This window comes from Rhamphochromis longiceps, linkage group LG23 (genome assembly GCF_057381845.1).
Source record: "Rhamphochromis longiceps isolate RC_006_pf linkage group LG23, R_longiceps_female_GT1.1, whole genome shotgun sequence".
Taxonomy (NCBI): Eukaryota; Metazoa; Chordata; class Actinopteri; order Cichliformes; family Cichlidae; genus Rhamphochromis; species Rhamphochromis longiceps.
In genome coordinates this window covers 41480759-41506423 of record NC_140578.1, presented here as the reverse complement: position 1 = coordinate 41506423, position 25665 = coordinate 41480759, and the positions used below count along the sequence as shown (strand labels likewise).

The 25665-nt window shown below is 40.8% G+C and overlaps 1 protein-coding gene across 1 annotated transcript; it reads left to right on the top strand.

Moving 5' to 3' along the window:
• The first annotated feature begins 458 nt into the window (after positions 1-458).
• Positions 459-2735, top strand: sox1b (SRY-box transcription factor 1b). The gene is made up of 2 exons (XM_085398812.1): positions 459-2113; positions 2230-2735. Exon 1 carries the CDS (start codon positions 810-812, stop codon positions 1866-1868), a length of 1059 nt encoding a protein of 352 aa, XP_085254938.1. The 5' UTR covers positions 459-809; the 3' UTR covers positions 1869-2113; positions 2230-2735.
• Positions 2736-25665: the final 22930 nt, after the last annotated feature.

Sequence of the window (25665 nt, the reverse complement as noted above, 5' to 3'; positions counted from 1 at the left end):
TTTTAGGGACCATTTAGGTTAAATGTATAATACTTAGCAAAGGATTAAATCTCATAGCGCTGCGGCTAAACGGGAAAGCTAAACACGCAGCTGAAGGCGCTCTGCTTTGTAGTTTTCACTGGCCGTAAGCAGCGGGCTAACACGCTTATATGATGCCTGTGAATCTGTTGTTATTAATTATTAATATTAGTATTATATTCGTACTTGCTTGTGGCGTGAATTTGCCCTGACGGCGTCTTGTTTTTATCGTAAACACTGATTAAATCAGCCTGTTTGAAGCAAGAGCACGTGCGCAAAAATTAAACTGTTTGTATGTTGTGTGTTTTCTCTCTCTCTTTCACACACACACACACACATAAAAAAAACAGATGACAGAGGGAGTAATTTTTAGGTCTCGCGCTCCGACGTCACCAGAACCTCGAGCCCCCCCTCCCTGCATGCAAATCACGTCTGCGCTCGAGCCTCTCCATTGGCCGTCTCGCGCTCATTTAGCTGCTGTCAAAGCGCGCGGCCCGGGCACGCTCCGGTAACTTTTCCCCACTACAGCTTCAACCAAAGTAAGCTCAAACAAGCGGTTTCCATTCTTGTCTGCGCTCGTGGATGACAGAGGGGGGAGAAAAAAGAGGAAGAAAAAAAGAGGTGAAAACGGAGGAAGTGCGGGAGCAGGTTTACCTCTGAGCGGATTTCATCCCCTCTCTCTGCTTCTTTCACTCTTCATCCATCTCTCCCTCGGAGGTTTAGCTGCTGCGCGCGCGGGCCAGCCTGAATGTTTCTTCGTGTTTGACTGGTGTCCCACAAAGACGAGGTGAATGTACAGCATCATGATGGAAACGGACTTACATTCCCCCGTGGTGCCCCAGACCAACCCGTCCAACCCGGGGGGACACGCGGGAGGCGGAGGCGGGGGGGCCGGAGGCAAAGTCCCACAGGAGAGGATCAAGAGACCCATGAACGCCTTCATGGTGTGGTCCCGGGGTCAGCGAAGGAAAATGGCACAGGAGAACCCCAAGATGCACAACTCGGAGATCAGCAAGCGGCTCGGCGCCGAGTGGAAAGTGATGACGGAGGCGGAGAAGAGGCCGTTCATCGACGAGGCGAAGCGGCTCCGGGCCATGCACATGAAGGAACACCCGGACTACAAGTACCGGCCGCGGAGAAAGACCAAGACGCTGCTGAAGAAGGACAAATACTCGCTGGCCGGCGGGCTCCTCGGCTCCTCAGCGGCTGTGGGGATGGGCGGCGGGCAGCGGCTGGAGAGCCCCGGAGGGGGGCACGCGGGGCCAAACGCAGGCTACGCCACGCACGTGAACGGCTGGGCCAACGGCGCGTACTCGGGCCAGGTGGCGGCGGCAGCGGCGGCGGCTCACGCCATGATGCAGGAGGCGCAGCTGGCGTACACGCAACACCCGGGCACCGGGGCTCACCCGCACCACCCGCACCATCACCCGCACCACCACCCGCACAACCCGCAGCCCGTGCACAGGTACGACATGAGCGCCTTATCTTACAGCCCCATCTCAAACTCTCAGAGCTACATGAGCGCGTCTCCGCCGGGCTACGGTGGCATCACCGGCTACACCCACCAGCACCAAAGCTCCGGCGTGTCTCCGGTGTCCGGGGCCATCGGCGGCACTTTGGGGTCTCTCGTGAAATCTGAGCCGAGCGTGAGCCCGCCGGTGTCCACCGCGCGCGCACCGCCGCCGTGCCCCACGGGGGACCTGCGGGACATGATCAGCATGTATCTGCCGACCGGTGAGGTGGCGGGGGACTCCTCCGTTCAGAGCAGACTGCACGTGCTCCACCCGCAGCACTACCAGAGCAGCGGCTCCACTCCGGTAAACGGGACGGTTCCTCTGACCCACATTTAAACTCCCCCACATGTCCTGCAAGCACCACAAACCACAACCAAATATTTACACTCTAGATGTGGGCACGAGCTGCTGATGAATTGTAAATTATAGGCGGTTATAGCCATAAAAATGCAATCACTTTGAACAAACTTTTTTTTATCGTTATTATATTTTTTTCTTTCAGTGATGGATTCTTCTGTCTGTCCGAGTTTAAAGGAAAGCGCACACGGTTCACTATCGCTCTCTGGAACAGAGCATGCCAAGTGTTTTGTTTTTTTGTTTTGTTTTTTATTTTTTTCACACGATTTAAATTATAATCCGTGAAGTGCTGGTGCGATTTGAAGGTTATTTTTTTCCCGACTTTTCTGTGGAATTAAAGGCACCAGCGGTGTGTTTAAGGGATCCATAAAAGCTGTCCGAAAAATGAGCGGAGGGCGGGAATGGAAGATGTGTTGGAGAAGAAGACTAAGGAGAGAAAAAAAGTTTCTAGGCTGCAGTTTTTAAAAATGATTTCCAGTTTTAATGCTTGTAAACATGTGAGTCAGTCGGTGTAATTTGAATTTTGTTTTTGTTGTTGTAAAATCTTGTAAATTGTGAATAAATAGGCCTACTGAAAACGCTTTTATGCAATTGTACATAATTTATAAAAATGCGCAATTTCTTTTTCTTTTGAGGGAGGGGGCGGGGTTAAAGAGGAAACGAATATGCGCCGAGTTTAATAAATTTTAAAGAATTTCTTCTGTCTTGGAGAAAGCTCGTGGTTTGTTTAATGTCTGCATATTTAAACTGCTCTGAGAATTCCTGGTTATCTACATCGGCTGTATTGTTAGGATATAACGACACATGCTCGTCCTTGTATGGCTGGATTAACGTTAAAGTAGACGGGGAAAAACAAATCTGGTCAAAAAATGCACAAAACAAGAAATAAATAATAATTAATACGTTGCACGCACGCCTGTTTCCTAACCACAGAGGTGACTTTGATAATAGCATGCCTTGAATTAGTCTCGGCGTTTTTAATAGATGATTTCTCCTCTGATAAAAACATGATCAGGTTTTGCTCTTCATTCTGATCGAGCCTTTTTTTAAATTTATTTATGTTTTATTGATACAGTTAAAAAACGGTATTTACCCGCCATTAAGATCTTAACATCACTCTTTACATTACATGATTACATCATTACTCTTTTCATCATCATTATTAAGATGATAACAGACATCTGAGAACAGATTCAGATTCATTGGTGTAAATGCAGATTTTTTTTAATCGTCTTTGTTGTTTGTTTGTTTATATTTGGGGTTTTCTGCACTAGAATTTTTTTTAAAAAAGCATTTCAAAATAATAAACACTCAGGTGCTGACAACATAGGATCCTATATTTTGTAATCTGATAATTTATCTGTAAGAGTGCAGTCGATGGTTAAAATATAGACAAAAATTGACTACATTTTTAGCCAAACACTGTCCTAATACTCAAGATTTTTTTTATTTTTTCTTAAATATAATATAAACTGTGCCTTTATTCTTTAATATCTATGTTTAATACTGTCCCTCATGTGATTCGCATCCATAGATAGATACAAAGCTTTATTTTATTTCCACTTTGAGAAATTGTTCCATGTTGTTGTTGTTTATTTTTCAGTATCTCTTACATCCAAATTCTAAAAACACACGTAAATGGTAAATAAATGGCCTGTATTTATATAGCGCCTTACTAGTCCACGTAGGATATGTATTTGAAAAAATTACTCATAAAATAGCCTCAGTGTGTGCGTTTGTGGAAGTCATGGCTAAAATATACCCTTCTTTAGGATGAGAGGACATTTTTGTCTCCATCATCAGTTTGACCTACCCGATCCTACTTGATCATTTAAAACTTACTTTATAATGTGCACCTGGCTTCTTTAATGATTGTACTTATAGGCCAAGACAAAATATTATTATTATAATAATTTTTAATTGTTTGTTTGTTTTTGGTTTTCCTCTTCAGTCTTATTTACTGCAGGGTCATGACCTCAGCAATCTGAAGAAAATCCAATAACGCAAGTATCCGATAGTCAATTCACCCAGTGCCCTCACTCAGGCCCACTTCAACGCTCGCTTTCACCTGGGTGCTTTTACTCTACTGCCGGCCCTCAAATCTTACCCCATCCCATGACCTCCAGCATCAAATGCCTCCATCTGTATGTGCAATTGTCACGGTTGTTACATTATTTCCTTTTTTAAATTTGATGGCTGAATCTGTTGAGGCCCCCGGGTTGGGAGCGAGCAATGAATGAGGGCAGGAGGAGGTAGGAAGGGAGAAGGCGAGGAGAGGAGAGGAGGTTTTTGTGTTGGAGGAGAATGGGGGATTAGTCCTGGTGTAAGCCGGGGCAATCCGGAGGTCACCCCCAACAAAAAGCCCGGCAAACAACACCCGTGGTTTTATCAGACTAATTCCCACTCGGGTCTGAACTCAAAAGCGAGAGGGCAGCGTGGATGTGAGTTACATCTAGTAAAGATGATTCCAGCAGGTATTTAATATGCACACAGTTGGTCTTATATAATTTCTTTCTTTCCCTACATAAAATGCCAGGTTTGTTTGGCTCTGTCTTTGCTCTCTGATATTAAAAAAGCTGCTAACATTTCGATACACTATGACAGACTTTTATCATCAGGATTTATTTTTAACGTGGGAAAACAGCCCATCAATCAAAGAGGGGGTCATTTAGGAGCTCACAAGACACTACTTGGATTATTTTCAACAAAAGGTTAAAACAAGAAAAAACAAAATGAACTAGTTAGCAGAAAGCTTTAACAGGTCAGTGGATGTTTCAACATGGACTCTGATCCAAGCAGGCTGGGAAAAGTTTAAAACTAAGACCGTGTTAAAAACAGACAGCAGAATAAAAAATGCTCTTCGGACATCACACAGGTGACACTTTGTGGAACTCCATGCAAGCGTCCACGGCTAAACGCAAGACTCCAGATTCTGACTGAGCCCAGGATCAGAGGTTAAAGGTCATGTGTTCTAACACGGACAGCTCAAAGTATCTCACTGTAAGGTAAGTTCTTTTTAAATACATACTGTAAATATAGAAGCTAAAATACAAAACAGCAAACTAGAATCTATAAGAACAAAATCATTTCTAAATGCAATGATGTACATTAGAGAGATTTTTCTGAGTTTTGACACAACCCAACTGACGTCAGGTACAGATGAACTTTTTCTTCGTTACTTTAGAATACTTCCTGTTACATTTATAAACCCCATTCCCCATTATTCGTGTTCTTGTTCATGGAGTTTACAACATTATCGGCCAGATGTTGAGGCTGTAAAAGACTTGCAAATCAGGTTTCGTGCTGCATGAAATGAAGCGCTACTAAAAAAAAGAGCGTCGTGCAGTCTTTGCAAAAACGCCAAGTTTGAGCAGGAAGTTAACTTCACTTCCTTCTCAGCTCCTCGACGCATTTCTAAAGCGTGGCTTCCTGTGGAAGAATGGGGATTAAAAAATAAAGATAATTTAAACAAAAAAAAAGTGAAGAGATATTTGACTATTTAATTATCACTCATCAAAAACTTGTTTCTGCAGGATATTATTATTTGTTCATTGTGATAAAAGGTGAGATGATTGCCTCTGAATACCGCTCTGATTGGACTTTTTGATCGCAAATGTCTTAATATGATGATAGGGAAATGGCAGAGGGGAAAGTGGAGGATTCTGCCGCAGCTATTCTGATTGATTCGCTAAACCTCGAGGTATGATGGGAGCGTTTCCTCCGCAAAGTGTAAGAGAAAGGGAGTCAGTAATTACTATTATCAGAGAAGTGGGACTCAAATGATCAGGCTTATCCTCGGGTCCTGATGTGACGCGAAACCCAGGTAAAATGAAATTATACCCGAGTGACACTTGTCTAGATACGCCACGCAAAAAGACATCAATCAGCGCATGCATCAGTCAGAAGTGCAGCTCGGTCTGGTCCACACTGTGCTATACGCAGCAGCTTCTATCATCAGGAGAGGCTGAGGGCTGGACCTGTGCATCCGCACATCCACAGTCATGTGTCTGCAGGTCTTCCTCCTCTCCTCATGTTCAGCTTGGCACATGTTTGGACACCACTGCTTTGGCACGTCCCACTCCATAACCCCGTGCACCCGCTTCCCCTCCCCTTCCCCAATCCATTCCATGTGCTCCTGGTGTCCTGAACGTGGATAATCAGCGTCAGTTTATCACGCCTCCGCATATTTCCCTCCCTCTCCTCCTATAAAAACCCTCACCTCTGTCGTTGGACCCGGTTCTGTCATGGGAGATTACGGGGGACCGATTGCACAAGACTGAATGTGGCGCGAGGAGATTAGCCGGGGACGCCATAGAAAATAGCAACGGGGCCAACAGATTCCTCGCGAGGGGGCCTTATCGTGCAATTACACGTTGACACGTTTTAACCATTTTTCAGCCTCTTAATCCGAGCAACCCCCCGCCCCCCCCTTCCTCCCCCTCCTCTTTTCCAAAAGCAGACCTATTGGTGCTGAGGGAGTCTCACTGCTCTCTGTCTGACTCTCTCCATCAGTCTCTGCTGCCGTCTAAAAAGTCTGCCTCATTTGCTCTCTTTATCAGCTTCTGTCGACGTTCCAAAATCTTTCAAAAAAGAGGGGAAAAAATACGGATGAACACAGCGTTATCTTTTTTTCTCAATTGGAAAAAAGACTTTTAAGATAAATTAGATGCCCCAAAAAGTTAACTCCTTTGGAAGAGATATAAAAAGATCAGTAACATCTAAGATCGAAACTGAACAGAAAAAGGATCATTTTGTGGCAAAATTCAGTCAGCCTGGAGGCGAGAATCAAAAGTCCCAATGAGTATGAACAGTTTTTCTGTCTATGTTCACATTTGTTTTTAAAAATTATTTGATGCTCTGCTCTGGATAATTGCTCTTGTTTTGGTTTTTCTGAGACTGATTCACAATGTGAGGATCTAACTGTACCCAAGGATGGAGCACGAACTGGACTGTGGTGATTTTAGTAATACTGAACATATTAGCTTAAATTCCACATAAAAAACACCAGATTCTTGCATGCTGTCTAATTTAGAGTGCATGTCCATGTTAAGCTGGTTGGGAAAGTTAGATATTTCAATATTTCTCCCACTGCTCACCCTTACCTTTTTTCTGTTATTTGGAATATATGTAAGATGTTTAAAGCTTTTAAATGTGCATTAAAACTGGCTTCTCACACACACACTGATCAGCTTTTTATTAACCTGATTTAGTTGCGTCTGAATGTTTGTAGATTCACCCACAGACCATTTCCATGATATGATTGAATTGAGCTGTTTTCTTTACATCCCTTCTGTTTATTCCAAGCAAACATGGTCCGAGGTAAAGGTCAATATAAAGCCAGTGTCTCACAGGCAAACTTTAATTAAAAAAAAAAAATAATAATATATATATATATATATATATATATATATATATATATATATATATATATATATATATATATATATATATATATGACACAAAACAAGAAGGTGTCTGTCTGCGGTAAGGTTTTTGCATTAAAAAAAACAAAAGAAAAAACACCTGAGGGCAAAGCAAGTGACACAAATAATAGATTTTAAAGCACAAGTCCTGGCATCTATGGTGTAAAAGTAGCATTTTGGCTAATATGAAGATGACCTCAGTTAAAGTTAATGTGAAAAATAAAAAGAATTCCATTATAAATCTCCCTACACTCTTTATAGTGGAGCAGCTGCCTGGAGGCATTTTAAACAAGTCACCAGGCATCAAACAGACTGTGTGGTGTCTCGTTCCCCACCGCTTCTCAATTCAATTAGAGCCTTTCATGACAATCAATTAGGGAGTACCCCCTAGATCTCCCTGGGGACCTATAATCATCACTCGTCGCCTGGACGCTTCAGTATAAAGTAACAGGGCCACTGGGAACTGCAAGGAGACAGTCTGCGGTTTATTTCAGGGTATTTTACTTCATATTATCCTGTGTTTGTTTTTTTCCCCTTTCTCACTGGCTGTGTGTGTTAAATGTAGATTTTCCCCCTGTAAGTTTTACCCGCCTGCGCCATTTTCCAGCATATTACGGGTTTACTAGGAAGGCTTTACTGCCTGTCTTTTTATACTTCTTGTCTTTTTTTGTTTGTTTTAATAGTTCTTCCAGCTTTCACTCATAGCCAAAAGGTTAAATCACAGCTTCCTGAAACGCTGTTCTTAAAACAGAAACCATGAAGTACTTAATGATGGCAAAATTCTCCGCTGCGGGTCTTACCTTGCTTCATAATGGAGTAATTAGATGACTAATGAAGTCTTGAGTTTTCCACCCAAAACCATATGCTCTTGCTGTAGCTAAATATCATTTTCTACTCTGCTATATCCTCTGCTCTCTTATACTTCTCCTCTGTGATGCACTCAGAGATAAATATTGTACCTATATTTTTCACTATAACACACATATACACACACACACACACACACACACACACACACACACACACACACACACACACACACACACACACACTTATAATTCACATGATCACAGGTTTTTGAGTCAAACAAACACACACACATCCCATAAATGTCTGTCTGTTCAGGATTAGTTAGATGTTTTTCTCTACAGCAGAGATGTCTTTCTGAGGGCATTTTAATCTGGATGCTTTTCTCTCATATTTTCATTACTTTGATGGGGAAATTGCTCCAGAACTGCTCGAGTATGTAACTATGTAGATGATTATTCAAAGACACTGGTATTGGTAACAATATATTATAAAAATCCCATCATTGTAGATATATTTTGGTCGTCTCCACTTCCTAATTCTCACCTATCGGGCAATGATGGAGTGAAATAGACTGTTTATTACATCATCAATCATTATTAGATGCCCTTATTGAACATACAGTAAAATGCATTAAACTGTGAGCTGTCCAGTGCTGAATTGAGCCAGTAGTCAGATTGCTTACCACAACTACTACATTTCTTTTTATTGGTCCTTTTAAAGTTTGCTAAACCAGACTCATGTTTGCTAACAAAATAAAGATTGTTACTGTCCCGCGATGGCCTAGTCTATGTTTCAAAACACCGGCAATTTACTTGCACACAGTTTTAAACCTGTTGTGGTCTTCTTCCGAGGGAAATGTCACAATTTTGAGCCACTGAACAACAACGCAAAATGTTTGCAAGTGGCTGTTTAAAGGCCTTAAATGAAGCAACAAGTGTTCTTTGAGAAAAACAAAACACTGGTCGAAAGAAGGCAAAGAAAAGCTTCAGGCTATCTACTTTTAACCAATTATAAATGCAGGAGCAAAAGTGAGGTCTCTTCAAGCCAATTACCTCAAACACCAAGGTGCTTTTCCTGGAGGGTTAAAGCACTTTAGTGCGGAAAGAAAAACGCAGGTGAGAGAAGAGGAAGGAATGGAAGAGAGCAGGAAAACGCTAACATGATTACAACTGTAGCTCAGGCTCAGGTAATCACTGGAGTTAAAAGGTCTCCTGCCAGCCCAGAAGCCAATGAAACACTCTCTCTTCCTTTCACCTCTGCAGAGGGGAACTCTGTCATTTGCAGATTGCAGGTGAGATCTGGTTCAAATCTCGCCTCACTTCCACCAAACCGGGTGCCAAACACACTGGTGAATTAGCGCCATTCATCAGCAGCGGTTCCATAATTATCTGGTGTAGTATGACATGGGGAGAATTCTGTGTGCATGTGTGTGTGTTTATATCTTATTACTCTGCATTTTTAACATATTCAGGCTGGATTTTTATTTTTTTGTATTTAAGAGTCAGACCTTTAAAAATGAAAAAAACTATTTACTGTCTAAGCAGGAGCCTTCAGTGCTGACTGTGTTCCACCCATGTTGGACAAGGCTTAGCTCTAATTTTTGCTTTATCCTAACTACCAGCTTTCCTTTTATTGAATAAAATAACTGAGTCTCATGTCTGCAAACAACAGACCCTACAAACATAATGCAAACTATTTTGGTAAACTTGTATGACAGCTATCCCTTTATAGACAAGACATGCTGTCACGTACATCTCTCATTAAACACAGTGGTTTACAGAATACCAACAGAGTCACTGCTGATGGACAGGTGTATCCACGCAAGAAGCTGCAAAACTTTACAGGTAAAGGATCAAAATGAAGGTTACTTTGAAGATGGGCGTGGTTCTGACTCAAGAGTACTGCGTGCTAGTAATGATTATCTTACATTACTTGGCAAGTGTCACCATATGTCTGAATGTGTCGTGTATTCAGCTCTAGTTTCGTCCACTGAGGGGTTATGATTTGGGTAGCATTTGACTGTGTGCATGTCATTCTGTCTGTAAACATCTTGTGTTATATCGTTAAAGAAAGTATGATCAAGAGAAAAAGAGTGAGCTACCTAATTAGAAATATGCTGTAGCATAATATAATATAATAAGTTATTCATGCCCAGTTATGTACAAATCAATCATAATGTCACATATCCTTCCAAGTAAGTGGAGTTGTGCTAGAAACCCTAACTGTTACAATGCACGGTGATGCAGTTACAGGAACTACAACAGTACAGAGGATGGCCAAACACAACCTTATTGGGGGAAAAAACGGGAACCATTATCTACCTGAAATTAACAAAATGCACATATTTTATCAGTGTTGTGAACACTTTAAAGTAATATAAAACGTGTGATTTATAGACTAACACACCAGAGCACAATGCTCTTTTTTCCCCTAAAAAGGCCTAAATAAGTCACCTCCCCAAACTGGACTGTGAATAGAAGGAGTGTGCGTACATATGTGTGTAAGTGATTGTGCAGCCTCTACAGGCAGTTCATGCACTCATTATAACATGGTGACCCACAGTAGCCAAGGTAAGACACAGGGCAGAGAGCCATTAGTCACACTACTTAGGCTGTCTATCAGAGCAGTGTGTGTGTGTGTGTGTGTGTGTGTGTGTGTGTGTGTGTGTGTGTGTGTGTGTGTGTGTGTGTGTGTGTGTGTGTGTGTGTGTGCGCACTAACGAGAGGGAAAAGAGGCAGAGCACCAAGACTCACTGCATCCAAACTGCATTAGTTCTTCAGTTAAATGCTGCCACTCTGCACATGCTATGAATGATTTGATCTTTTTTTCAGCATGTGTACAGCTGAAACATCCTAAAGACTTTGACTTTTTAGTGGACTTTAGATCAGTAGTGACATTAGGGATGTCACAATCTCAAAAATCTAGTCATCAGTACCAGCAGAATGACACGATTTTTGAAAATTGATTGTCCCATGTACTCAAACGTAATCCTAATTCCTTATGAAATTCCTTATGAAAAAGTGTTTTTATATCACTGCTGACAGCAGACCATTTATTTAAAATGTTAACGTTCTATTTTAGTGATGGGACACAGATTGTTAGAAGATTACCCACTGGAAGCATTTAACCAGAGGAACAAAGGTCTCCCAAATATAATGGCTACGTGCATTTCAGAAGGATAACACTTTGGATGTTGTTGAATATTGAATTATGACTCATTGACTGTCTTTGAACAGCTCAAGTCTTTCAGGTGCTTTGTTCAATTTGAAGGATTTCCTTCTTTGGTCTGAAAAGAGCGATAGCATTATTTGCATTTTGACTTTTGCAACTCAATTATGACTCATCCATCTCAAATACAGTACTTTCATTGCCAACTGTGTTTTTCTTATACAGTTGAAATGGCACAACTGTGGGATAAACAGTACACAACACGTTAGCTACCATGATGTCATCTATTGGTTTTTGAAGTCTTGTTTTGAAGCCTCAACATAAGTTTCCACCATCCCCATCTTTCAAAAAAAGGTTGATGGGAAAAAAAGAATGGCTTGTTAGCCAATGAGCGTGTGATTTTATTCCACAGAAAGCAGAGGTGTGGACTTGAGTCACATGACTTGGACTCGAGTCAGACTCGAGTCATTAATTTTATGACTTTAGACTTGACTTGAAAAAATGTTCTAAGACTTGTGACTTGACTTGGACTTTTACACCAATGACCTGGGACTTGAATTGGACTTGAACCGGTTTACTTGAAAAGACTTGATATTTTACCCCAAATATAAAATTTAACATGCATATTATATAGAGATTGAAAATGTGACATCATTCACGGGTAGAACCGCAAAGGATTCTGGGAACTCGTGGCAAGCGGTACTAGCGCACGCAGGCTTTCAATTAAAATCAGTTACACAGCGATAAAAAGAAACACAAAAATGTCAAGAAGCTGTTGTATTATTAACTGCAATAGCCGGTCGCATGACAGCCACGGGAAGCCGACGAGTAAAGAGATCAGTTGTTATCGGATTACGTCGTTGAAGAGAAATTGTTCGAGCCATGTTTCCGAAGTAACAAAGAGGCGACTGGATTGCAGCCATTCAAAGACCAAATATAACGTCCCAGAACACTCCAGCTCACAGGTTAGTCTGCTCCAAGCATTCCCACAAAGGTCAGTCTGCTGTTGTAGTTAATGCGTCATTTTCATAACATAATTGGTGATATAGGTTACAAGCAAGTCTGGCGCTGAACAGAAATTGTCGCGCTATGCTCCTTTGTTTATTGTGCATAAATAGTGAATTGTCCTGACACAATATTGCGTTTCGCTTCTGTTATTATGGTACATTGACAAAAACATATACTTTTATTCACAGGATAAAACAGTTGTTTTGTATCACTAATTGTCCAGTACGATTACAGCATACAGTATTATTGTCACTGCTACATTTCTGTAAGGCGTACCAGAAATTATTTCCACTGCTAATTAATTACCGTTGAGCTCAAAGGTCCTATTAATAAACGGTTAAGGAATGTATATTTATGATGACGATTTGTGAGACTGGTAAACTTATGATACGTACGATGGTCTTTACTTTCTACACGGTGCATTTCAAGGTCCTGTACCCATCCGTCAGTAAACTGTACCTGGGCTTGTTGCAGTGACCTGAAGTTACTAAACTTCATGAGTGTATAAATGGCCTGCATTTGTATAGCGCTTTTCTAGTCCATAGGACCCCAAAGCGCTTTACACTACATTCAGTCATTCACACACTGGCGATAGCAAGCTACATTGTAGCCACAGCTGCCCTGGGGCGCACTGACAGAGGCGAGGCTGCCGGACACAGGCGCCACCGGGCCCTCTGACCACCACCAGTAGGCAAACACGGGGTTAGTATCTTGCCCAAGGATATTTGGCATGCAGCCAGGATGCAGCCTGGGATCGAACCACCGACCTTCTGATTAGTGGCTGACCTGCTCTGCCACCCGAGCTACAGCCACTCACTCCAAGAAGCTATAATTATAAATATGCTACGATGAGATAGCTGACTTCATCTAACTAGCAAATGTTTTCCAGGCTACGTTGGTGATACAGTTTTTTTTAATGTGTATGATATTTTTGTCATGCGATTTTAAAGCCAGTCCTACAACCGCATCCAAGAATAACATGCAGCTTATCTCAGAACTGTCGGTGAAAATTATTCTTGGAGCTAGGTTTAATTGAGCTGCATTTTAAAGAGGTGCAATTTCACAATTTGTGTATATTTTCTAAGTTCACTATTTTGTCATGTGTTGAGAAAAACACAGATTTAAAAATTACATGGTCTAATATTTACATTTAGCATAACTGCAACATGCTTTTTTTCGTTTTTTTTTTAAAGACTCGAAAGGACTTGAAATTCAAAATTTCAGACTTGTGACTTGACTCGGACTTTTACACCAGTGACTTGAGACTCGACTCTGACTTGCCTGACATTACTTGAGACTTGACTTGAGACTTGAGGATAAAGACTTGAGACTTACTTGAGACTTGCAAAACAATGACTTGGTCCCACCTCTGACAGAAAGTGCTCCATTTTCCAACGTGGTATCACGAACATTTACAAAATAAACTTATTTAATTCAATATGATCTAAAGCGAGTGACTGAGTCCTTAAACTCAGCAGGAAAGTGTTTATCCAGTCACAAAGCTGTTTTCCTGTAGACTTCCATAGGACCGGAAGTACTTTTACAACCACAGCTATCACCATCTGGTGGCCATCAGACAGAATAAAGGCTTGTTCTGTGAAATATTTTGGAAGACACCAGCCCGTGAACCTATATATTAAGTAGCCAACCTGGCTAATGATGAGAAGACGCACTTTACCATTAGTTTGCAGTTTGTCGCATTTCCAATCTCAACTAACGCTAACATCTGATTCACGGTCACTTTAAACAATGTTCCAGTTTATTACAGCTCAGCTCATAGTTCAGACCAACAGTTATGTTAACACAACAGGGATGAAAGAAGTCTAAAGAAACAGTGGAGCCTGGGTCATCAAAACCAATTACTCTGAAGGTCAAACTCACAGGTGAATGAAATCTACACAGTAATATTTCACATGTTTCTCACGTATCTGCAACTTCAACTTTGTAATTACAACCTTATTATAGGTGACAGGGATGCTTACTAACACAATCAAAATAAGACCCAAACTGTAAAATGATCATTATTGCCAAATTAAAGGATATAATGCATTTTTTGTTTGTTTGTTTTTAATATTAGCTGTTTTATTAAAGCTGTTTACTTTGCAGTTCTTAGTGCCATTAGAGAGTGTCTCTGCTCAGAAAGATTAAGTAAAAAACACCCTACTGTTTATCTACCCAGCAGTGTGTGATGTCGCTTACTAAAAAGTCTCCAAAGAGGGGAAAAATGTTACGGTCCCCTTCTGTTATGGTTGAGGAACGACTTTTTTAATTCTAACTTTTAATTCGTGATAATGTGAGTGAACATTTCCCTCCAGTGTCCATGCATCTGGGGCAATGCAACGCTACATGTTCATAATCAGTAGCAGAGAGTGCGTGCATGTGTGTGTGTGTGTGTGTGTGTGTGTGTGTGTGTGTGTGTGTGTGTGTGTGTGTGTGTGTGTGCATTAGGGCAAAACAATATGCTAATCTCTGGCGTGGAGTGGAGGGATTTGCTGTATAAAGAGTGAGAGAGAGACAGGGAAAGAGAGGGGAGCATGCTTGTTAGCGATAGCCTGGCTGAAGTTTCCTACACACACCCACCTCCCTGATCCACTTATGTAGGCCTTCTAGTGTGTGTGTGTGTGTGTGTGTGTGTGTGTGTGTGTGTGTGTGTGTGTGTGTGTGTGTGTGTGTGTGTGTGTGTGTGAGTGAGAGAATAATCTGTCAGAATATGTGGTGTCATCTATACATGGTTTTCCTGTTTGTGTCATTTGTGGATGTTGCATATTGAATATTGATATTGTTGTCTTTGCTGCGATTGTAAGCGTGCATGTGTGTGTGTGTGTGTAGGTGTGTGTTTATATGTATGTTTGTGTGAGTGCATGGATGATCTGTGTTGGCAGCCAGTAGTTATGGACTCAGATTAAACATGGAGAGGGATTCAGTTTGAGGGTATTTACAGATTCTCATTATAGCCTCAGAATCCGAGCGTGTGCAAACACACACACACACTCTAATCGTATCACCTATATAGCTTAATCTGTTTACTGTGATTAGACCAAATTTGAACATAGCATATTTTCAGTTTAACCTGGCTTCTTTGCTTCAGGTTTGAATGTACATGAAAATACACTGAATTTAGAAGGTAAAACCATATTTATAGCGCAGTGCCTACCTCTGTCCAGCCCTGTGCTAAACAAGAAAAGCTGATTCCTCAGTTTCTACTATACATGATGTTTCTTTATGACGTGTACACTTGAACTGACCTATGAACTGAGGTAAGTCTGGGAAGTATGCACAGTATGAATACAAATAATATACAGAGAAAAACCCAACAATCATATGACCCCCTATGAGCAAGCACTTTGGCGACAGTGGGAAGGAAAAACACACTTTTAACAGGAAGAAACCTCTGGCAGAACCAGGCTCAGGGAGGGGCGGCCATCTGCCGCGACCAGCTGGGGATGAGAGAAGGAAGGCAGGACAAAAGACAAGCTGTGGAAGAGAGCCAGAGATTAATAACAAGTATGCTTCAATGCAGAGAGGTGCAAGGATTGCAAGTCCAGTCCTTGTATCTGATCATTTTCAGAGGAATGTTTTTGTTTGTTAAGCCATTTAACACTGACCTATGTTAGGTATAAAAAAGGCACCTAAGGTAAAGAATGAACCAGTGATGTGTGTACAAATAACAGAAAACTGAAAGCAAAGAAGCCACTTTATTTTGTATCACAAGGAACTTTGTTGGCCCTCCAGATCAGAAAGGAGAAACAGGCAGAAAAGGCTGAGGAATGCCAAGTTACACAAGTGCTGGACTGAAAATTAGTGGCAACCGGAAAGATTCATCCAAATGTGAAGTTTCTGATTCAAATCAAATTAAATCAAATCAATTATCGATATGTGCAAAGGATGTCAGGAGAGAGTGTCTGCAGGCCTCTGTAAAATGTGGAGGCTCTCTTACAGTATGGGGCAGAATTTCAGCCAGTGGTGTCGGGGAGCTTGTCAAAAGTAAAGGAATCCATCATGCAATACCATGTGGGAAGCAGCTGACTGACAACAGTTTCATTTTCATTCAGCATGACAATGATCCCAAACACACTGCCAGTGCAGTAAAATCTGGATAGAAAAATACACAGTGGAGCACTATCAGTCATGGATTGGCCTCCCCAGAGCTGGACCTCAACATTATTGAAGCAGTGTGGGATCATGTTGAGAAAGAACAGAACAAAAGGCAGAAACATCCAAAGCAGAGCTTTGAATGTCCTTCAACAAACCTGGAGAACTATTCCTGAAGAAATCACACGAAAGAGTTCAACAGCTCAAGAGTTTTGCACAGTACAGTAAACAGAAATTATACCTGTACATCTACTGTCCAAGTCCATCTTGGAAAACAGCACCTTCAGAATATTTATAGAGCTGACATGATGTAAATTGGCAGACTCGAAACAAACCGTGATAACAATGGAGAAAAGTTCTATGTTGATTTTAAAAATATCTTAACCTACTCCCTATTTATATCATGTCTGATCAGTAAAAATAAATCATGTTTATTAAGATGTGAATGAGCAAAATACAAAAACCGGCAAGAAAATACTGCAGTGCTGATGAGGGATTATTCAACCTTGATCTAAACTTTGTGGATACACACAAAGTATGTGAACACTGCAGCATTCTTCATGTTGTGCACTTTACCCCAGACCAAACTCTTAAATCTAACCAACACGCAAAAAATTGGGAAGCTGTTAAACTTGTGACTGATTCTGTTATTGCCACATCTGGTGTGTCAGGGCGCCGACACCAAAGAACACCTTGTACATAAAGGGAAGGCGCAGGAAGCTTCTTGCATAACCTCATTATATCACACCGTTTTCGTGGAATAAATATTTCGAAGCAACACAGGGCCGGTAGAACAAGTTGTGCACACAACAGTGAAAGCTGATGGAGTTAAAGTGATATTTCAGGCTAATCTATTATTCATTCATTTGGCACTTTAGCTTCTAAATGCTTAGAAATGTTGACTGTGACTCCACGTCTGCTGATTGCAGATGAATAAACCAACTGCTGCTCCACAGAGCTGAGGGGAGTTGGTTTTTTGTGGGTTTGTCATTACCGGCGACCAGTTTCACGTAATCATTTAACCTGCACCTTATGACAGCTGGTACATCTTTTGAATATTTAAAACGCAAGAATAAACTAATAGGAAGAACAAAAGCAAGACATCGAACGGCCCGCCGACTCTACAGTCGTGTCAAACATCCTCATGAAGAAACTTTAGACAACGTGGCTCTTGTTTAGACACAAACTTTTTCTTGTTTTTTTTTTGTCTTTAAAGTAGACAACTTGGTCGGTGGAGATGAGAAGAAGAATTGGGGGAGGGGGGGTGATGGTGAGGGATGTGGAAGGATGAGAAAAAACAGAGGGAGGGAAAAGCAGTGCTGAAACACAACGGGAGCATCCATCCTTTAACCGGTGGGGAGTTATCGCCTAACGACAGAGCTTTTCCAAACGCTTTAAAAAGCACATTTGAAGATGTATTAGTGCATCCCCGGATCCACTTGCTGCCAATAGGGGGCTGCTCACTGGGCTTTGTGCATGTCTGTGTGTATATATGTGATTTTTTTTTTTTTTTTTTTTTGTGTAGCTCCCTTCAAATTCCCTTAGCGAGCGTTGCTAAGGTGCTTTAGGGATGGGATTAGCTGGAGGCTCATCACACATTCCAACAGGAAAAAAAAGTATGAAGGAAAAGAGAGAGAGAGTCAGAAATGAGGGGAAGAATTAAAGGAAGAATACGGAGAAGAGAAGGAAGGAAGGACTGTGATAAAATAAACAAATTTAAAAGACTAGAAAAACTTTTTTTAAAGAAGGGAAGACGTTAAAGACAGGAAATAAAGAGGGAGGGGCAATGTGATAAGAAAATGAAGTTACACATGGATAACAGACAAGAAAGGAAAGCAGACGAGAGCAAAAAGATGGAAAGATGAAAAAATATAGAGCTACTGAATAGTTGTAGAAACGCCATGATTTTTAATGGTGAAAAAATAACAAAAATTTGGAGTAAGGAAAAGAAATAACAAATGGTGAGAATGTAAAAAGGAGGAAGGAGAGATGAAAGAAAGGAGGCAACATGGAAGGAGGTCACTGAGAAAGAAGAAAGGACAGAGTAGAGAGAGGAGGGAAGAGGAGTGAAAGAGTGAGCTTGCTGACTGTTGCATCAGCATGTTAACCGAGGGCAATATGAGGAGAATAAGCCGCATAATGAAGCGTGCAGGCAGCTGCAGAAATGTGTCCAGGAAGCCACCTTGTCTCCACTGCTGTGATGTCTGAAATCCATCAGAGGAGCCGTCTGCCAGGTTTGGCATCCCGGTTTAACACGACACTGAGATTAAAGACACGCAGGCAGATGAAACCGCTAATCTTCAAGATCGTGGGTTATTTGTGGTGAGGTGCTTATGCACTGCACTTCCAAGATCTCCGCTCAATCACGTTTTTTGCTGCGATAGCTGTTACTGCCTGTACCAATTTTAATAAAACAACAACGAAAAAAACGCCTCCAAATGACACGACAAAATGTTTGTTACCGTAAAGTGTTTTCTGATCTGATGCTGCTATCTAAGGACAGCAAGGAATACAATGTAAAAAAAAAAATGAATGGAATACTCAGATCTCAATGGGAAAAAATATCATGCTGAAACATAAATGAAATGAAAATAATCAACCTACAGAGGGCTGAATTCAAAGACTTAAAATGATGTGGCTGGCTAGTCCAAATGGTGTTCCTAATGAGATGATGGATGGTGTCCCGGAGGATCTGCCCCCAGATCTGGAGCTGGGCATCACTGAGATCCTGGACAGGCTGAGGTGCAACCTTGTGGCATCAGATGAATGAAAACGTAATGTCCCAGAAGTGTTCTGTTGGATTTAGGTCAGGTGAGCGTGGTGGCCAGTAAGTGGTATCAGTTTTTTCACCCTCCATGAACTGTCCACATACCACAACATGTGTCCAGGCATTGCTGTATACCAGAAGGAACCCAGGACCCACTGCACCAGCGTTGCGTGTGACAACTGTCCAAAGATTTCATCCTGATGTTTGATGGCAGCCATGGTGCTATTGCCTAGGCTATAGAGGTCTGTCCATCACTCTATGGATGTGCTTCCCCAGATCATCACCACCAAACTAGTCATGCTCACTGATGTTACAGGCAGCAAATTATTCTTTATGTCACATGTGCTAAGGGTGAACCTGCTCTCATCTGTGAAAAACACAGGGTGCCAGAATGTGACGTGCCAATTCTGGTATTTGATGCCAAATGCCAATGCCAGCCAGTGAGCACAGGGCCCACTAGAAGACACCGGGCTCTCAGACCACCCTCATAAAGTGTTTCTGATTGTTTGGTCAGAGACATTCACACCAGTGTCCTGCTGGTAGTCATGTTGTAGCTCTGGCGATGCTCAAATCAAATTCAAATCAAATTCAAATTTTATTTGTCACGTACACAGTCATACACAGTACGATATGCAGTGAAATGCTTGGACAACTGCTCGTGACCTAAAGAAAACAAAAAAAGGAAAAGGCTATGAATAAGATAGGAAATAAATATGAAAAATTAAAAAGGGAAATAAATATGAAAAATTAAAAAGGGTAAATTTTACTAGCAAGGAATAAAATATAAATTAAGGTTAAAAAGGAAATAACTGTACAACACAAATTAGAATGAAGGGTAAATTTAACTGGGAAAGAATAAGATAAAATATATAAATTAAAGTTGAAAATAAAATAACTGTACAACAAAATACACAATATAGAACTATATAAGAATGTATGAAGAAATATAAATAAATATATACACAATAACAGCAGCTGTACAAGTATTAACTGGAAATGAAGAATACAATGTCCAGTGTTGTGCAATCCACATTATGTCTTCTGCAGTGCAAATATGCTTAAAGTGATTAAGTGATGAAGTGAAACAATGTCCAGAATGTCCAGTGTGTGTGTAAGAACTATATGTGTGGGTCAGTACTGTGTGGTAGTGTGATTGAGAGACCGTATCGCCTGCGGGAAGAAGCTCCTCCTCAGTCTCTCTGTGTTGGTCTTCAGGGAGCGGAATCGCTTTCCTGACCTCAACAGAGAGAACAGTCTGTTGTTGGGATGGCTGAGGTCCTTCACCATCTTCCTGGCCTTGGTCCAGCACCGCCTGCTGTAGATTGAGTGCAGGTCAGGGAGCTCGGAGCGGATGGTGCGCTCAGCTGATCGCACAACCCTCTGTAGAGCTCATCTGTCCTGCATGGTGCTGTTTCCGAACCAGGTTAAGATGTTTCCCGTCAGGATGCTCTCTCATCCTGTTCCTCCTTGCACACAGGAGCAGATATCGGTGTATCCTGCACACTCCATTCATAAAGAAGGGAAAAGGGATAAAAGGCAAGTCATCCCAAATTGTACAAAATGACAGCAGGTGTTATGCAGTGAGGAATTAAAATTTGACATTTTTGGTTAAAATTCAGAAAAGTAACATCAGGTTTTATGCAATATCATCTGGAAACGCATCTTCAGCATGACGATGATCAAAAGCAAACCTGGATAGAAAAAACAGACAATGAAACATTATCAGTCATGGATTGGCCTCCCCACAGCCCGGGCTTCAACATTATTGAAAGCAGTGTGGGATCATGTTGACAGAGAACAGAACAAAACATCCAAAGAAGAGCTTTGAATGTCCTTCAAGAACCCTGGAGAACTATTCCTTTAAGACTACTTAAAGACATGACAAGAAAGCTGCCTAAGAGAGTTCAGACTGTGCTGAAGAATAAAGGTGGTCTTGGCAGATATTGACTTTCAAGCTTGTCAGAATTGTTTTGCCTTTATATTCTGTATTTCCATGTATGTTTGCACATGTTTAAAAATTGCTGAGATTATGTATTTTATTCGTTTTAGGGCTGTTTGTCATTTATTATTTTACTAATAAATAACAACTGTGAGCTGGAAAAAAGTTGAGTCAGTGCATCCCTACTGAGAATAAGAAGTCATGGTCCCTGAACCACTCGCTCTACAGTAAGTCCTGCACATTAAGCAGAACAGCTGCCACCCACTAAACTCCTATAATAGCCTAATGTACATGTCAGGTCTCATGTTTTACCTGTAAGACTCACATTTCAGTCCCTCTGATCACCACCTGTGATATGAAAACATCAAATTTCCACACAGACAGAGAAATACAGCATCTCTCCAGTGCCGTAAAGTTTCTTAGGTAAGAGGCTGAGGTAGAACAGGCTGCCCAATTTGTACCCACATTTAACCCTACTGTACTTCTACATCAGGAGCTACATAATATGTAGCTCCTGATGTAGAAGTAGATATTATCCTGCTATTCAAAGTCTTTTTTTAAACTTTGTTGTTGTCGCACTTAGCAGCACTGTGGCAAGCCAACTAATGGACCAACCAATTATGACAAGTGCATGGGGGGGGGGGGGGGGGAGTTAAAAGCAGTAAAATAATAATAATGTTGATGTTTTCCTGTTTTTTGAAGTCCAAAGGCTTTTTTCCAGCTGTCTAATAAAGTTTAATATTTTCAAACATCTGACCTTCTCGTCTTCTTTTCTTTAAAGTCAATACCAGTTATAGATTTTAGTGATTTCTATGAAATCTATCATCTTTAGACTGGCATGAAAACCAGCCACACTATACATTTACTGTATTTGCAAGCGTTTGCTTGTAAAGTAGCGGGATCAATGTTGCATAGGTGTTGTCTGTCAGAGCTCATGTTACCTGGCCCTGCAATGCAACCTGAGTTTCCTCTGTTTGGACAAATTGACACAGTGAACTGAGCCGACAGGCAGCCAGATTTCCCTCTCTGTTTATCTCCATCTCACTCTATTCATATTTACTTATCACTTTCTCTCCATCCTATTAAATAAACAGAACTGCAAACAGATTAACAACAAAGTTAGTGAATTTTTAACATTAATGAAGTGTTAGATATTTCAAAATTATCTCATTAGGATAATTCAGCAATTTAAGAGCATTTTATTCATTCTTTTTTTTTTTTTAAATCTTGAAACTTTAGATATCTTAAACTTTTCATCTATGCTCTGTGATTTGACCTCTCTTCTTTTTCTTTTAATATATTTTTTAATTTCCATCTTTCTTTCTTGTCCGAACCAACCGTTTAAGGTTTCCATGATCTCATTATGTGTCTATGAAAAGGGACAGGTAATGCAATCTGGCATGACGTGGCATGAATTATGTGTGTGTGTGTGTGTGTGTGTGTGTGTGTGTGTGTGTGTGTGTGTGTGTGTGTGTGTGTGTGTGTGTGTGTGTGTGTGTGTTTTGATTACCTGAATGGCGGTCAACAGAGTCTCCATTTCACCCGCTTATCTTGTCGAGAAATAATCATCTAATCAGATGCACACACACACACACACTGCATGAAAGCTTCTCATGCTTGCACAGCTGAATGCTTACACCCAACCAATGAGAACAGTGTTTACTTACAGCCCTTCTCTGTAAACTACCTTAAAGGGGAACTGCTGGTACTGAAAAGAGGAGCTTGTTTGTTGTTGAGGCACTGTAATAGGTATCAGTAAGCGAAATATTACTAAGTTGTCATATACTTTCATTATGAACACAAATACTAGGGGAATAGTGTGTTTATTTTGGGTTTATATAAACTCCAGGTTTTGCAAATTTTGACGCTTTTTTTTAAATAGAGGATTTTTTTCCCATAAAAACAAGTTCTAGTCAGAGAAAAACCACCAAAATCATTAATGATGATAAAAAGATGAAGAAGAACACGTTTCCTACTAAATTTTCAGAAATAGCAGGACAAAACAAAAGTCTCTGTCAAATAAGATCAATTGTTGTAAAAGCTCTGGTTCTGTGCATTTAATTTCAGGAAAGGTTTTAAAGTCTTGCTTTATATGAAATCTTTATCAAACCAATAATGTGGTTAAGAACAATAAACTAAAAGGAGCAATGCTGATATGTTCTTATTAGTTTATCATCTATTGACAGTTTATCTATAACACATGTGTCAAACTCAAGGCCCGCGGGCCACATCTGGACCGGCCGACATTTATATCTGGCCCGCGAGATCATTTTATATAGATTTGTTATTATTGTTATGCGATATGAGGCGCTAGTAACACACAAACTACAGATCCCATAATGCAGCGCCTCCTTGCCAAACGCTAGGCTAGCTGGGAACATTCCCGGTGTTGTGCCAAAAAGTGATTGTCTGCCAAAAATTGATTTCCAATGTTTCTGTGTATTTTTTATGTGTAATATCTTTACGTATGTTCGTAAATAGACTTCGGTGAACAGGGTTTACAAAGGGGTTATATAGAGAATTAAAACAATATCTGTTTTTCAAGTATCTTTACAACTCTCTGCTATTGTACTTACATTATAACCAATCCAGTCCTTTATCCCCACTTAAAATATTTTTACAGAAATATTGTAATATTTGCTGCCATTTCTGCTGTCCTCTTGGCCAACTTACTCTTACAAAAGACATTTTTAATGTTAATGAGATTTTTTTTAACTGTTTAAATAAAGGTTATATAAAAGTCACTGCCAAAAACTGATTGCGGCTTCTACCTTGTTACACGAATGTTGTTTGTGGCTCAAGATGACTTTATGTCATCCATGAGGGATGCATTTGACATATGTTTCACATATTATAGCCCAACAAGTTACTTATAGCAGTTTAAATACGAGCAATCAGTTTTTGGCAAATACCGGAAATCACTTTTTGGCAGACAATCACTTTTTGGCACAACACCGGTCAATCAAGTCAAACTTCTGTTATTGCGAAGCTAGCCCCCACAATGGCCAAGAGAAAAGTTGATTCTGAAAACAGAGCCTTTCAGCACCGGTGGGAGGCTGAATATATGTTTACAAACATTGCCGGTAAACCGTGTGTCTTATTAGTGGAACTAATGTGGCTGTGATTAAGGAATTTTATTTAAGACCGCATTACCAGACAAACATCACGATAAGCTGAAAAACCTAAATGCAGAGCAGAACATACAAAAAGTAGAAGAGCTAAAGAAAAATCTGACATTTCAGCAGATGTTTTTCACCAGAGCAAAATCACAAAGTGAAGCTGTTGTGAAAGCAAGTTTTATTGTAGCAGAGGAGCCAAATCAGCCCAGTACCGCTCTGAAGAGCTGCATGATGAAGCTGTGCGATGTCTTGTGTCCAGACAAAACGCAGATTTTGGCAAATGTGAGCCTGAGGAGAAACGTATGTCAAAGTGCAATCGACATGAAACTGCCCTGGGACAAACTTGTTGGACTTACAACAGATGGAGCGCTGTTGTGTGGTGAAAAAAGTGGACTAGTCGGCAGGATGCGAGTAAAGATGCAAGAGAACTGTACCGGTGAGTTAACAGCATGCATCACACACCAGGAAAGGTTGTGTGGTAAAGTCCTTAAAAGTGAGCATGTAATGATCACCGTGACGTAAACCGTACATTTTATCTGAGCTAAAGGTTTAAATCACTGTCATGGTCCTGGGTCTTTTGACCCAGCGTTTTAAGTTTGAGTTTATTTTGTTCATTAGGTTATCTAAGTTCATTTGGTTATTAGACTCCTTGTGTTTTCTTCCCCTGTATTTAAGCTTCCCCTCACCCTTCGTGTTTCATGCTGCGTGTCTTATGTTATCAAGTTTGTATTATTATGCCTAAGTGTTTCTAGTTATTATTTTCCCCTCGTGTTTCCAACCATGTTAAATCTCCCCTGCTCTTCATGCGTTTCATGTCTGTGTCTTACGTTGTCAAGTTCGGGTTGTCATGTCTATGTCTCATTATGTTTCCTGTTTTATTGTGAAGAGGTCTGGTGTTCTGTGTTCATCATGTTCAGTTTTACTCTCCCACTGTGACGTCATTATGTTCATGTGTGCCAGCTGTTTCCTCATGTGTCTCCACTTCCCCTAATCACCTCCTGTGTATTTAAGTCCTCTGTTTTCAGTATGTGATTGTCAGGTCGTCTGTTATCCACGCCATGTTTCCTATGCCATGCTTCCAAGTTTCTTGTCTAGGTTTTTCTTATTGTTTGTTTAGATTTCCCAGTTTAGGTTTGTGTTAATTTTGCTTCAGTTTGCCTTGCCCTTTGTTTGTACCTTTTTTTCCAGCCATATTAAACGGCTCGCTTTTTGTTAACATTCAAGTTTTGTTCCCTGTTCCTTGGAGTCTGCATTTTGGGTCCTTTTTCAATTCATACAGTCTGCCCTCGCCAGACTGTGACAATCACTGTCAATTTCAGTCTTTTATGTGGGAAATAGATTCAGAGTTTGCCGACATTCCTTATCATACAGAGGTCCGTTGGCTGAGTTGGGGAAAAGTGCTCAATAGAGTTTTTGAGCTCAGCAAGGAAATCTGTCAGTTCATGGACGA